The sequence below is a fragment of the Pundamilia nyererei genome, unplaced genomic scaffold, assembly GCF_000239375.1.
Source record: "Pundamilia nyererei isolate P.nyererei 1_Seehausen unplaced genomic scaffold, PunNye1.0 scaffold00113, whole genome shotgun sequence".
NCBI lineage: Eukaryota > Metazoa > Chordata > Actinopteri > Cichliformes > Cichlidae > Pundamilia > Pundamilia nyererei.
In genome coordinates, this window is record NW_005187514.1 from 1,193,599 (window position 1) to 1,207,565 (window position 13,967).

General features: G+C 39.0%; 1 protein-coding gene across 1 annotated transcript in view; it reads left to right on the forward strand.

The window, feature by feature from the left end:
* Positions 1 to 13,967, forward strand: part of loxhd1b (lipoxygenase homology PLAT domains 1b) — a 38,361-nt gene that overhangs the window by 18,944 nt on the left and 5,450 nt on the right. The window contains 18 exon segments of the mRNA XM_013913051.1: positions 63 to 295; positions 410 to 526; positions 614 to 728; positions 1,780 to 1,931; positions 4,554 to 4,687; positions 4,849 to 4,994; positions 5,096 to 5,200; positions 5,294 to 5,422; positions 5,519 to 5,683; positions 7,526 to 7,707; positions 7,792 to 7,908; positions 8,684 to 8,846; positions 9,334 to 9,488; positions 9,570 to 9,779; positions 9,880 to 10,006; positions 11,386 to 11,594; positions 12,079 to 12,206; positions 12,714 to 12,831. Of these exon segments, the coding sequence (XP_013768505.1) occupies positions 63 to 295; positions 410 to 526; positions 614 to 728; positions 1,780 to 1,931; positions 4,554 to 4,687; positions 4,849 to 4,994; positions 5,096 to 5,200; positions 5,294 to 5,422; positions 5,519 to 5,683; positions 7,526 to 7,707; positions 7,792 to 7,908; positions 8,684 to 8,846; positions 9,334 to 9,488; positions 9,570 to 9,779; positions 9,880 to 10,006; positions 11,386 to 11,594; positions 12,079 to 12,206; positions 12,714 to 12,831 (2,705 nt within the window).

Genomic DNA, 13,967 nt, shown 5'->3' on the forward strand with positions numbered 1-13,967 from the left:
ACAATTACACTGAACTGAATTATTATGTAAGGCGTTTTAAATATATGAGTTAAGTATATGAGTATGTGTTAACACCATTGCTGCACGAAAAATACTTGTGTTCACTTTCACATTCATCGATCTGCATTTTCTAGTAATAAACTATGAGATAACAGTCGTGACCGGAGATGTGGTGTTTGCTGGCACAAATGCTGTAGTCTTCATCCAAATCTACGGGGACAAGGGGAAGACGGAGGTTATCACACTGGAAAGCAGATCCAACAACTTTGAACGGAATACCACCGAAATATTTAAGGTTTCAAATCTGGATTTTATGATTTCCAAAACTCCAACTCTATTGCAACAATTTAACGTGAATGCAGAATTAAATGTCCAAATGTTGAATCAAAACTTTTCAATTGTTTGACAGATAGAGGCCAAAGATGTCGGAAAGATCTTTAAGATACGCATCGGTCACAATGGCGCCGGCATTGGATCTGGCTGGTTCCTGGAGACAGTGGACGTGAAACATCTCATCATGGCCTTGGTGCCCAAGGAGAAGAAAAAGGAGGACAAGAAAAAGAAGAAGAAAAAGAAGAAAGAGGAAGATGAGGATGAGGAGGGTGGCGAGGAGATGCAAGAAGTGGTGCTGACATATCATTTTCCCTGTTCACGCTGGTTGGCTGGGGGAGAGGAGGACGGCGAGCTGGTGGTGGAGCTGCTGCCTGAAGATGCAGAAGAGATGGAAGGTACTAAATGAACAAGCTAAATGAAAGTTTCAACTGTTTTATTTAACACAGTTCATGATGATGATGATATATGTGATAGTAATAATCATCATAATAGTAATTCCCGGTAGTTCAGTGGCCATGGATTTGCAACATAGTACAAAACAAAACCCTTTTCTCCGTGCATACTCCACAATAAAAATGCACCAAAATCACTCTTTCAAATATACCACCTGCAGCAAAATGGAGCTGCTATTCATGCACGGACAGAGTCAGGCAAACACAGCTTTGTTCGCTGGTCCATGAACCCTCTCTTTAAATTATATCAAAAATGCAACAGCATAAAATGCATTTTTAGAAATTGCATATGTTCTTTAAACACTTCTCTGAGTTTGGAGCATATTAAAGTTTCAATGCGTGAGATTTTCATTATAATTTTTTTTTATATTATTAATGACTTTTTGCAGTCTCACTGGCTGTGTGCAATCCTTAGTTACCTCCCTATGTGGAAATCTAGTCATGGAGGTAATCTACCATCTGCACTGAATTCAAATGCCTTTTCACATGAATAATGCATTCAGAGCAAAGGAAGCATACCAGTGCTGGATGAAATTCATGATTACATTGCACGTAATAATATTATTAAGTCAACCAAAACTAAAAGATTTAACATCATGTCTTTAAAGTTAGAGAGAAGAAAAGGTCTGTTTTATTCAAAGAGCACCTCTTCTTCCCATATGCATCCCTTCTCCTCACATAGTTAATTAATTTAAGACATAGGCTTAAAGCAGATGTATTTTCTATCAGTTTTCCAGTGAGCACCCACCTGTCTGCATTTATCTTTTTGAACAAGACTTCCCAGTACCACCTTATCCCATTTTTAGTCATTTAAGAAATTTCAATTAGCTACAGCTAATAAGCAATAAAGAACTGAAATGTATTTTTATTTACGACATCTTCATTGTGTCTTCAGTGTTGTGTTTTAGCCATAATTGGTTCACACATTTACTTGGAGGGCATGTATGACAGGTTAACAAGGTGTTAGTAATTGAACCCTTGTTTTGTCTGACAGTCAACACCTACGAAGTGTGTGTCTTCACTGGTGACATGATGGGAGCCGGGACCGACGCCAATGTCTACATTAATATTTATGGAGAGAACGGAGACACTGGAGAGCGCTGCCTGAAGAATTCTGACAACATCAATAAATTTGAGGGAGGGCAGGTAATAAAGGAAATACACAATCACTTCTAAATTTGTATGATTATAAAAATGATGATTTAGATTTAAAGATGTCGCTTGATTATATTTGTGATTATGTTCTATTGTGGCAAGTTCTACGAATTGATATTCTTAAAAATATATATCTTAGTAGCTTTCATCACAGCTGAACACCTTTATACATTTGTTCAAAAATGTGTCATGCTGAAAATTAACCAGCAGTTAGTCAAAGATTCAACCATGTTCGCGCAACATGAGTCTTCCACTGAGGTGTGGGTGGGAGCATATTCTGGTAGGGTTACAAACACTCCTGCAGGCAAGCCGGCTTGGACTCACAGGAGTCCTCTGCGTCATTGAACCCGTCCTACTTTTACTCCATACTTTATCCACACCTGTGAATTAATTATCACAGCTGGCCCTGTAAGAACATAGAGCTCACTTCAGTGGAAAATGGGTCTGTTTCTAAGACACAAGTAAAAAGTCCATTCGGTGAGTGGGAATGTTTGGTCTGTGGCTGACAGACATCTACACCTTTTCTCTGTTTAGTTCTGTTTAAAATCGTTTTTTTCATTAAAGATACTTTAAGAGGCATATATATAATAACAAAATTTAAGAAAGAGAGTTTATTTATGACCAATTAAAGCTCCTGAATAAACAGTGTCACCCTCAGTTCTGTAAAGGAATTGTTCTTCTTTTTAAAAAAATAAATAAATAAATAAATAAATACTTTTATGTGATACAATGTAAAAAAAAAAACCTATATTTTACTCATGAGTGAGTGCCTTAACAGTGAAATTAACTGAATATTTCCTCAACAACCCCACCTCTCTTTCTCTCTGTCCTTTTCTTCCTTCCTTTTTTGCTTTCTTTTACTTTTTCTTGTCACACTTGGTTTGTTTCGTTTATTGCTAGTACCTTTTTTTTCTTGAGCTATGCCATCACCGGACATGTTGCTTGGGAGACCTGCTCTGTTTTCTCGACCCCTTATTACCATTTTTATTAAACGTGCTGCAGTTGCATGACGACCGGAATAACAACAACAGACATCCCTGCAGAAATCAGAGGATAACAAGCAGGGGATGTGGAAGTAGAAGGAAGCTACAAGGGAAAAGAAACAGGCCCAGAAAACAGACACTGTCATGCCTGTGAGATGGCTGGACCACAGAGAGGCTAACAGCTTTTGTGAGAAATGAGGGGCCCTTCATGTGTGTATTATACTGAGTGTCACAGAAACACATCTTCAAGAATAATTCAAGATCCCGTCACTAACATCAACTGTTTTCAGATGATTCGGGAAGACAGAAATAAATCCAGGAGTGGCAAGTGGAAGGGAGAAGGGAACAAACGAATGGTGCCATCTTTGTCACATTACCATGAAGAAATGTAACTGCAGCTCACATATTCATTTAACTGTTTTCTGTCGAGTATGACCAGCCGTCTTCTCCTTTTTTAACATAATAGGAAAGGTGAAAAAAATGAATTGACTTGCAAATCACTTAGTGTATTTAATTAAAAATGATACCCAAGAAAAGCATAAAAAACTTTTACTGAATTTTGAAAGCTATAGTATATGCTTGTTGTGAAATTGTATTTCAAACAATTGCAAATACTTCAGGGTTTTTTTTATCCTCAGTGGATAATATTTTAAAATTTGAATACATAGTATTGGAAATCACTGTATGGACACAGAAGCACTTCTGAAAATTGTTGTCAGTGAACAGCATCCACCAAAGTGGATATTACACTTTGCAACATCTATAAAATATGATCCAGAAACACTGCTGCCTTCTCTAGCCTCAAGCATATTTAATACAGGGAGAAAAAAACATTCAGTGTTTGAATTTACCGAAATGTTTAATTCTTTTTGGAAAACATGCCCATCACTTCCTCCTCTCTAAAAATGTGAGGAACTGTATGACTTAATATTAGTGTGCATTTTAAAAGCATGAGTAACTTGCACATGGTAGGCACTGTTAAGGCTGAAGAGTACATACAAGTTATGGAGAAACATGTGAATCCCACCAAATGATTCCAAATCATATGCAGCCATACAGATGATGATTTCTCAGGACAATGTCAAACCACATACAGGTACCTCTGTGACGTGAACAACATGACTCAATTGTAAAAACAAAAGTAAAAGAGTCTGTTTGTTGAACTACCCTGCCTACTTTCAAGACTTTGGGAACATTATAATATACATATCAAATTCAACTAAAGTTTTTTTTTAAGTTGTCTTTGACTTATTTTTAGGTAAATATGGGATTTTGCATTTTGTTCTTCTCTACATTTTACACAGCATCGCAGAAGCAGGGAGTTTTCATATTACCTTGATTTTGCTTACATGCTTCTTCCAATAATATATTTGTGATGTGGTCAGATATACTGTAGCAACTCTGGATGGATTGCATTCCATTTTTATATATTTGTGCCTTTTCTGTCTTTCCCTTGTAAAGTTTCAAAGCTTTCATATATTTCAGTACTGTTTCAAACCAACTTCTCTTCTATCAGTTAACACTCTTGTGAGTCCCGATTCATTTCTGCTCTGGTATCACTTTGGACTATCAAATAAAAACAGTTAAATTAAAAGTGATTTGTAAAACATCTAGTTGCTGCATTTTGCAGGAGGATGTTTTCATCGTGACAGCCGTTGATTTGGGCCCTTTGAAGAAGCTACGAATCCGTCATGACAACTCTGAGTCTTACTCCTCTTGGTACCTGGATCGTGTTGAAATAGTGGACACAAAAGAGGATACAACGTAGGTGCCACAAACATACAGACATGTGGGTTTTGCTTAGTTATTCAGCTGGATTCCAGAAAAATCCTACAGCAAACAACAATTAAAGATTTTGTGTGATTAGGAGAGTAAATTAACAAGATTATATCTTGGAGTGTTGAACAGAGGTGTTTCTTCTGTAGATACTACTTCCCTTGTAACCGCTGGCTTGCAGTTGATGAAGACGACGGGCAGATAGCGAGAGAGCTGGTTCCCGTGGATGAGGCCTTCATGAGGAAGGATGATGATGATGAGGGCACGAGTGGTACTCTGGGCCTGGAGCAGAAATGTAATGAAGCTTCAAAGCTTGTTTACGCCTCAGTGGGATAAGATTAGTGGAAGACCAATATGACAAGTTTCATGTACTTATATGATAAATTTATCCTGCAGCTATGTCTACTACATATACTCTTAAGATAAAAACTGGAGAAAAGAAGTATGCTGGAACTGATTCCAACGTCTTCGCCATCCTCTTTGGTGAAAATGATGACACAGGTGCGATAATTCAGCATCATCCCTGCATTATGATGGCATCCCTGTTACTGGCTAAATATCAGAATTTTTAAAAAATCTGCATGTCACCCACAGGGATCATCAATCTAAAGGCTTGTAAAAACTACAAGAATAAGTTTGAACAGGGGATGATCAATGAGTTCACTGTGGAGGCCGTGGATCTGGGCGACCTGGTAAAAGTTCGAATCGGGCACGACAACTCAGGTGGGGAAAGAACGTACTGTCCAAAAACAAACAAAGCAGTCATATACATAAGCACTGCACTGTACAAAAAAAATAAACTTTTTTTTTCTGAATCAGGGGGTTCATCTGGTTGGTTCTTGGACTGGATCGACATTGATGCCCCTTCACAGGGTCAGAGGATGCGCTTCCCATGTGGCCGTTGGCTGGATAAAGGGGAGGATGATGGTGCAACTGTGAGGGATCTCTATCCTGCTGACTTACAGACTGAATTCTACACACCATGTGAGTGAACAGCAGTGATATAAGCACTCAAATCCATTAGTAAACGTAGAGTAGGCTTATTGAGAAATCGTCCTCTAAAAGTGCTTTATGCAAAATTTCACTCTGATAAAAGAGCGGAAGCATTAGCAGTAAAATGTATTTTAAAGCAGTCTGCCTGAAGAATGGTGCTTGTCAGACCATTAACTCCAACCTGTAATGAATGTTATAAAGCTGCAGTGGTGTCCTGTCTTTTTATTATCGTTCCTCCAATGAAGGCTTGTTTCTGCCCTTGAAAAAAACATTTTCGATTGGAAGAGCTAAGTCGAAATTTCAGGTTATTTTCCAAAAAAAGATTATGACTTACTCACTCAAACTTTAGACAAAATTACTCAGAATTTAAGTTATTTGAGTGCAAATGGTTGTCTGTGTCTGTGTGTTAGACTGGCGACCTGTTCAGGGTGTACCCTGCCTCTCGCCCTATGACAGCTGGGATAGGCTCCAGCCTCCCCTTGATAAAGTTATTTTCTCATTAGTTTGAGTTAATAAATCCAAATTTTGAGATAAAGTTTGAGACAACAGCCCGAAATATTGACTTATAGAGTATAGTTTGTTTTTATCAATATGTATGCAAACTCAACTTACACATTATGATCCATTCATGTTAGTTTATACAAACAACAAGAAAGTAAATAAATAATATTGCAGTTTATAAAGCGGGCTCAAAGACTGTTATTATTTAATCAATGACGATAATTTAATGCCCTTTAATATAAGGGCATTTTTATAAAGCAGGCTCTAAAAGTTCAACCAATTTCAGGATATTATAGTAGCAATTATCTATAGATATAATTTCTACACATTACTTTGTATTTTCATTCAGTATCTTACCAGTTAGATGTTAACTATTTAGGACAGCAAATGTATTAAAAGATCAAATGATTCCTTTGAGTTTCAACAACAAGTTAACACTAAAACAGAAAAATGTCATCAGTGACAATAAACACATTTTAAGCCAGCAGTTATGCTATCAGCTAGCACAACTGTGATCCCTCTCCACAGATAAATAACTACATATACTGCTTGTAGTAAGAATGATGGACAGTTATTACAGTTAGATAGTTTAGTCTGATATGTTTTCTGTAAGGCATAAAAGCACGTCTGGTGTCATAACTGTAAACGTTAGCTGTGAATACTAATATAGCCTTTCCTAAAATGCAAATGTTACTTATATAAAAGACTAGATTATATGCCAGCCTGTCCTCCACCTTCATCCATGACAGCCTGGCATGTTTCCCACCCACACTGTCGTTCAGTGAAGAGCAAAATGGGTAGCTCTGTTTTGAGCAAGGGTCTTACTTCTGAAGCACTAAAACCAAATAACAGACAAGTAATCAAGGTGGGATAGAAACAAAGACTATTATACACGTTTAATTGTGGCCTCTGAAATTCAAAACGCAAGCTTTTGAATATTAAGTTGAAATATACCCACTCCAACATCATCAATATGAGTTAACCATGATAGTGTTTGCTCATCAATAAATGGTGAAACCACCAAAGTAACAGAGTTTCAGTCTTTGACGCACTGACATTTTTTTGTAGTGCGTCTAATACATCCACAACAAGATTGTAACACCTTGTTTTCTCTTTTTCATGCAGCTTTTGTGGTTTACAAGTCTTAAAATAGTTGTTTTCTTTGCTGACTCTTGGTTAAAAAGAAGGCAAGGAAATCTGAACACAAGTGGTCAGCTGTACCTGACACCTGATAAACCGAAGTATAAACGATGATGGGACCAGTGTGTGTACGGCTCAAAAAGGGTTCTTCCACCTTACCTGTCAACAAAAAAGCTTTTCCATTTTTTTCAGTTGTGCCTTATGAGATAAAGATATACACCACCGATGTATTTGGAGCGGGAACAGATGCTGACGTGTTTATAGTCTTGTATGGCCATAAGGGGGTGTGCACTCAGCAGAAGCACCTGTGTGTCAACAAGAGAGAACGACGCTTGTGCTTTGAGAGGGGAGCTGAAGACATGTTTATTGTGGAGGTAAGTGTAATGTGTGGCTACTCACTGATAGAGCTTTTCAAAAAGTGGCGGCCGGTTTGCGAATGATAAGTTGTCTTTAAACAGCTGGAGGACATTGGTGATGTTATAGAGAAAATCAGGATAGGACATGACAACAGCGGCACAAATCCTGGATGGCATCTTGACAGAGTGGAGATCAGGCGACAGCTCAGGAAAGGAAAGGTAAGCAAAAGCCACATGAGATGACACCATAATAGCGGCATTATATTGCCAAAACTATTCACTCACTCATCCAAATCATGGCTAAGGTGTTCCAGTTACTTCCATGGCCACAGGTGTGTGTATAAAATCAAGCACCTAAGCATGCACACTGCTTCTACAAACATTTGTGACACAATGGGTTGCTCTCAGAAGCTCTGTGAAGTCAAGCACTACTAAGGATTCCACATTAAACTTTTACTGTTATTATTATTATTAAGTGGAAGCGATTGGGAATGACAGCAGCTCAGCCACAAAGTGGTAGGTCACATAAAATCACAGAGCACATACCGAGGCACATAAGGTTCATAAAAACATGGATGAGCAAGTCTGGTGTGAAAGAATTTGATTGTCCTGTACAGAGTCCTGACAGCACCCTTCTCATCCAACATCACAAACGCTCTTCTGGAAGAGTAGTCAAATATTCTCATAAAAACACTCTTAAACCTTGTGGAAAGCCTTCCCAGAAGAGTTGAAGCTATTATAGCTGCAACATCATGTTCAACCCTATGGATTAAGAATGGGATGTCACTCAAGTTCATATGCCTTTGAACGCAGATGAGTGAATACTTTAGGCAATGCACTGTAAGTGCATCGTTAAGAGATTTCTTGTCTGTGGCCTCATTAAATTATTAACAAATTAATAATTTAACATCTTCTGGCTCACACAGTTCATTGAGTCTCAGCTAGAGAAACATAGCTGGTGCCAGACTGAAGAGTTGTGTGTGTTTAATGGCAGGGTTCTGAGACGACTATATTCCCTTGCGAGCGCTGGCTAGCTAAGTCTGAAGATGATGGTGAGACGGTGAGGGAGCTTGTCCCCTCAGACATCATCACACAGAAACTCCTCAGGGATGGGACACTGAAAACGACTGAAACTGAGGTGGAAGATGCTTTGGAAAGTAGGTTGAAAGTTATGTCACCGGTGGAATGTAACTACACTTGCTTTCAAGTGCTCTGTCTAAGGAAACATTAGAGGTGCTTATTTTTATTTCAGCTGTTGCATGGTGAAGATGTTGAACTAGCATGGAGCAATATAAGCCTTGGTAGATTTTGCTTTTCAGCATCCTAATATGCTCTTCTAGCATGCACTTTTTCAAAGCTGAACTCAGTTTTGAAAGGGTTAGTGGGGAGAACGGTTTAAAGTCCAATTTTGAGACATTCTTCTTCTTTCAGCTGCTCTCTTTAGGGGTTACCACAGCCGATCTCGCACTATCCAAAGCATCCTCTTCTGTCACACCAACCCTCTGCATGTTGTACAAATTTTTTGAGACATTTTGCTGTATAAATAGACACGCTGTGAGACTGGAAACAACACAGTTGGGAAAAAAAATCTATTAGCAAACAAGGTCTGCATTTACCGACTTCAAAATTTTTCCTCCCTCACAGCTCACACATACACGGTGTCTGTGCGGACAGGCGATATGTACGGAGCAGGGACCGATGCCAACGTTTTCCTCACCATTTATGGAGATTTGGGAGACACAGGAGAGCGGAAACTCGCCAAATCTGAGAATAACAAGAACAAGTTTGAGAGAGGAGAGGTATTAGAGGAGAAGTGCGAATCGTTATGTGATGTTGCACAAAAATAAATCTAAATCTGTTCAATTCCTTTTGCCTTTTAGGTGGATAAGTTCAATATTGAGGCCGTGGATTTGGGGCAGGTGTTTAAGATTCGTGTTCGTCATAACAACTCTATGATTGGGGCTGACTGGTACCTGGACCAGGTGGAAGTGCTGGATGTGGAAACAGAAGAGGTATACATGTTCCTGTGTGAGCGCTGGCTATCAACGAAGAAAGAGGACAAACGAATAGACAGGACCTTCTACGTCAAGGTTGTGTTTAAAGACACTGTTTTATTATTTTCTTCTTTGTATGTCAGAGTTATTCCAGAAAAGAAAATTGATAGCTGTGTTTATTTTGTGCCTGTTTCAGGGGTATGAGGGTGAAAGAAGCTCTGATCCATATTCCAAAATGATTGCTCAGGCCAAACTGGGACTGGACAAGAATGCCAACAAGAAGAAAAAGAAGAAAAAGGCAGTAGTGGTTGAAGAGGGTCCAAGTAAGGTCTATTCATTGTGTCTCTTTGTGAAATGACGTTTCTGGAAGTGGACACAAATATCAGGAAAACATACTGAAATTCAACATGATAAATAACCACAATATCAACAGGAAGAATCAATGCAAACTTATAGAAATTTGATAAATATAGGTAATATCAATCAGGTCATAGTTCACCCTAATATTTACACCAAATTAACCAACATTAAAGAAATAGGTAAACACGGTGGGAGCGTTTGTGCTTGGTGGCTTTCATTTTAAAGTGTTTAACTTACCAAAGTTACGCCTTGTGCCTGAACTCACTCACCACAGCACTCCTAAAACTGAGACTTTTGGAAGTCCTGCCAATGCAGTTCTGACTTTTTTTAGTGTGGAAAGGAAAGCAGAGACATTCACAAAATTGTAGTACGCAGACCTACAATTGCTTCAAAAAATGAGAAAAAAAGACAAAAAAGATAGCTTGGCTCAGACACCTTTTGTAACCTCATCCTCTATAATCCTCTTTGTACCTCTCTACCAGGGATGCTAAATGAACTGGTACTTGTGTAGTGCTTTTCTAGTCTAAGTGAGCACTCAAAGCAATTGATTATTACAACCCACATTCACACACACATTTGAGCTATATTTTCTGCCTCTAAGGACTTTCAAACACACACACGAACACACTTTTTGAAGGATGCACGGGGAGGCGGATTTGAGGGTCAGTATCTTGCCCAAGGACACTTCAACGTGCAGAATGAAGGAGGAGGAGGGATTGAACAACTGACCTTCTGATTAGTAGTGGAACTGCTCTACCTCAGGCAAAATAAATCTCTGATCTGAAACGTTGCTGTTTCTGTTCTTCTGTATGATACAAGACACAAAACAAGCATCCCTCTGCTCTCTTTCTTTGGCTGCACATGATAGTATGTGTGTGCTAAAGCACTAGAATAACACTGATGTAGCCTTAATAAAAGAAAAGCATCTACAAACACCTTAATTAAAGGCTCATTAATTAACACAACATGTTTCGTCTAAGAAGAACAGCTGTATGCTTTTACAGTGTATAGTGATGAAGGATTATTTCTTGACTATAAGTCTTCGTGCTATGCTAAGGTAAATGGCTGCTGGCTACAGTTTTAAAAGAGTGCTAACAATCTTCCACCTTAATCTGACTTTCTGTAAGAATACACCTTTCCCAAAATGTCAAACTACTCCTTTAAGATAAACTTTAATATTGTCTCCATCCATATTTGAAAAAGATCAAAAGGTCACACTCAGCCTGGAGCTAGATGATAGTACTAATATTAAAGAAGTAGGAATGGTCTCTGAAGTGGCTGAGACATCAGACTGAATTTTATATGTGAAAAAAAATCTCAAAGCAGTTTTTCTCTCACCCAGTCATCCCTTATCACTTCACCCTGTCCACGGCCATCGAACAAGATGCCAGCACCACAGCGAGGGTTTATGTCATCATCATTGGTCCCAATGACGTCGAGACAGACCGGCTGTGGCTGGACCTGCCAGAGGGAAAGAAATCCTTCACAGCTGGCTCCATGGAGCACTTTGTGCGCTATGGAACTGACGTGGGAGAGATCAAGAGGGTGGAAGTGAGAATCTGGGACTCTTTCTGTAGCTAAATCTGTGAAACTGTCTCCTCTCTGCTGTCTCTTCAGATGCACTGCTGTTAAAATTTTAATAAAACCATTCTAGCTCAGCAATAATTAATTCTAGATGTGCCTAGATCAAACAAAAATCAAGTGATATACCAATTCCCTCTCCATCTCCTCTCCCTTCTCTTCCCTCTCAGCTTGGCCATAACGGTGTCACACCAGAGAGCTGCTGGTTGGTGGATGAGCTGTCGGTTGCCGTGCCAACCAAAGGTATCAAGTACATCTTTCCATGTAAGTGCTGGCTGGCTAAAGACAGGGGAGATGGTCTGACTGCCAGACTGTTCAATGTGCTGGACTCCAGCACGATCAACATTATCCGCAAAGTGAGTCACCGCACCAAAAATATGAAGTGTTGGAAAACATTCAGTTAATGTGTTACATAAAAACTGTATCTGTATCTCTGTGTACTGTATTTTTTTAGGTTGTTTATTCAGTCACGGTTGCCACAGGTGACATTCAGTATGCAGGAACTGATACCAACATTTTCCTGACCGTGTTCGGAGCCAATGGGAGCACAGAGGAAATGCTTCTGCCCAAAAATGAGGATAGGTCAGTTCACAGTGATTACTTATCAGTAAAGAAACAGTTGATACTTTCAGTGCAAATACTGGAAATGTGGGATGCCTGAGTTTAAACAAACAAAATGAGCTCATCAGCACCTTTAAAGTTCAATAATATATGTGCTGCATCTCATTAATGTGACCTAATTATAAAGAAATGTCACTTATTGTGTGGTATTTTGGATCAAAGCAGTGATTTCCTTTATTGGCACTAAGATCGTAATAACAAAGAGTCTGCCATATAAATGCCATAAGCACCACATGTTTCTGAATAAACACAGTGTTTTATGTTAATCTGTGCTGTTGCACAAAATTGGACAGGCTGTTTCACTGTTTATGCCGTTTAACCTAAGATAATCTAACCAGCCGCTGTGTACAGCTACAAAGGCATGAAAGTTAAAATGCAATTAAATGTATCTTCAGAAAGGTTAAACTATTTAATTAGCACAGTCATGTCTTTAAATGCAGCTTAATCCATATATATTGGTTCATTCAGGTTTGAAAGAGGGCAAGAAGACACATTTACCTTGGAGATAGATGACATCGCTCCTTTGAAGAAGATCAGAATTCGAATAGATGGCACCGGAAGCCGCCCAGACTGGTTTCTTGACAGGGTAATGCAAAGAGAGTCTGATGCAACACGTCTGGTATTAGAATACAAAATGTAAGAAAGAAGGAATGATAAGAAATAATTTGCAATTACCGGAAAGCAGATGCACATTTTGAGGTAGCACAAAACTTTAACATCAGTTTATCATAAATATTACATTTTAAACTCATGTGCAAGTAGCACATGAGGTACAGCTTGCTAGATCCCCTTTTACATTCAGAACTGGCTTAATTCTACATGGCATAGGTTCAACAAGGTGGTGTATACATTCCTCTGAGATTTTACCCCTTACTGACACGATACCGTCAAACACTTGCTGCAGATTTGTTGGCCCCACAACCATGATACAAATCCCCCGTTGAGCCAAATCCCAAAGGTGCTCTGCTTGATTGAGATCTGGTGACTGTAGAGGCCATTTGAGAACAGTGAGCTCATTTTCATATTCAAGCAATCAGTTTGAGATTACTTGAGCTTTGTGATATGGTGTGTCATCCTTTTGAAAGCAACCATCAGAAGATGGGTACACCGTGGCCATAAAGGGATGGAAATGATCAGCATCAATTCTCAGGTAGGCTGTGGCATTTCAATAATGCTCAGTTGGTACTAAGGGGCCCAAAGCATGCCAAGAAAATATCCCCCACATCATTAAACCACCACTAGCAGCCTGAACTGTTGATGCAAGCAGGATGGATCCATGTTTTCATGTTGTTTGCAACAAATTCAGACACTACTATCTGAATGTTGCAGCAGAAATCAAGAACTCATCAGACCAGACAACATTTTTCCAATCTTCTGTTCTGTTGATCCCATGTGTATTGTAGCCTCAGGTTCCTGCTCTTAGCAAACAGGAGTGGCACTCAGTGTGATCTGCTGCAGCATTTGATATTTTGTGCTTTCAGAGATGTTTTTCTGCATACCTTGGTTGCAAGGTGTGGTTTTTTTGAGTCACTGTTGGCTCCCTATCAGCTCAATGCAGTCTTTCTCTGGCATCAAAAGGCATTTTCACTGCACAGAGAACAATCAGATCACTGGATATTTTATCTTTTTCTGTCCCTCCTCTATAAACTAGTGATGTGCAGATCGATCCTGAAATATCGATTCCTCCGATACCAATCATTTATGTTCTAGAATCGATTCTCA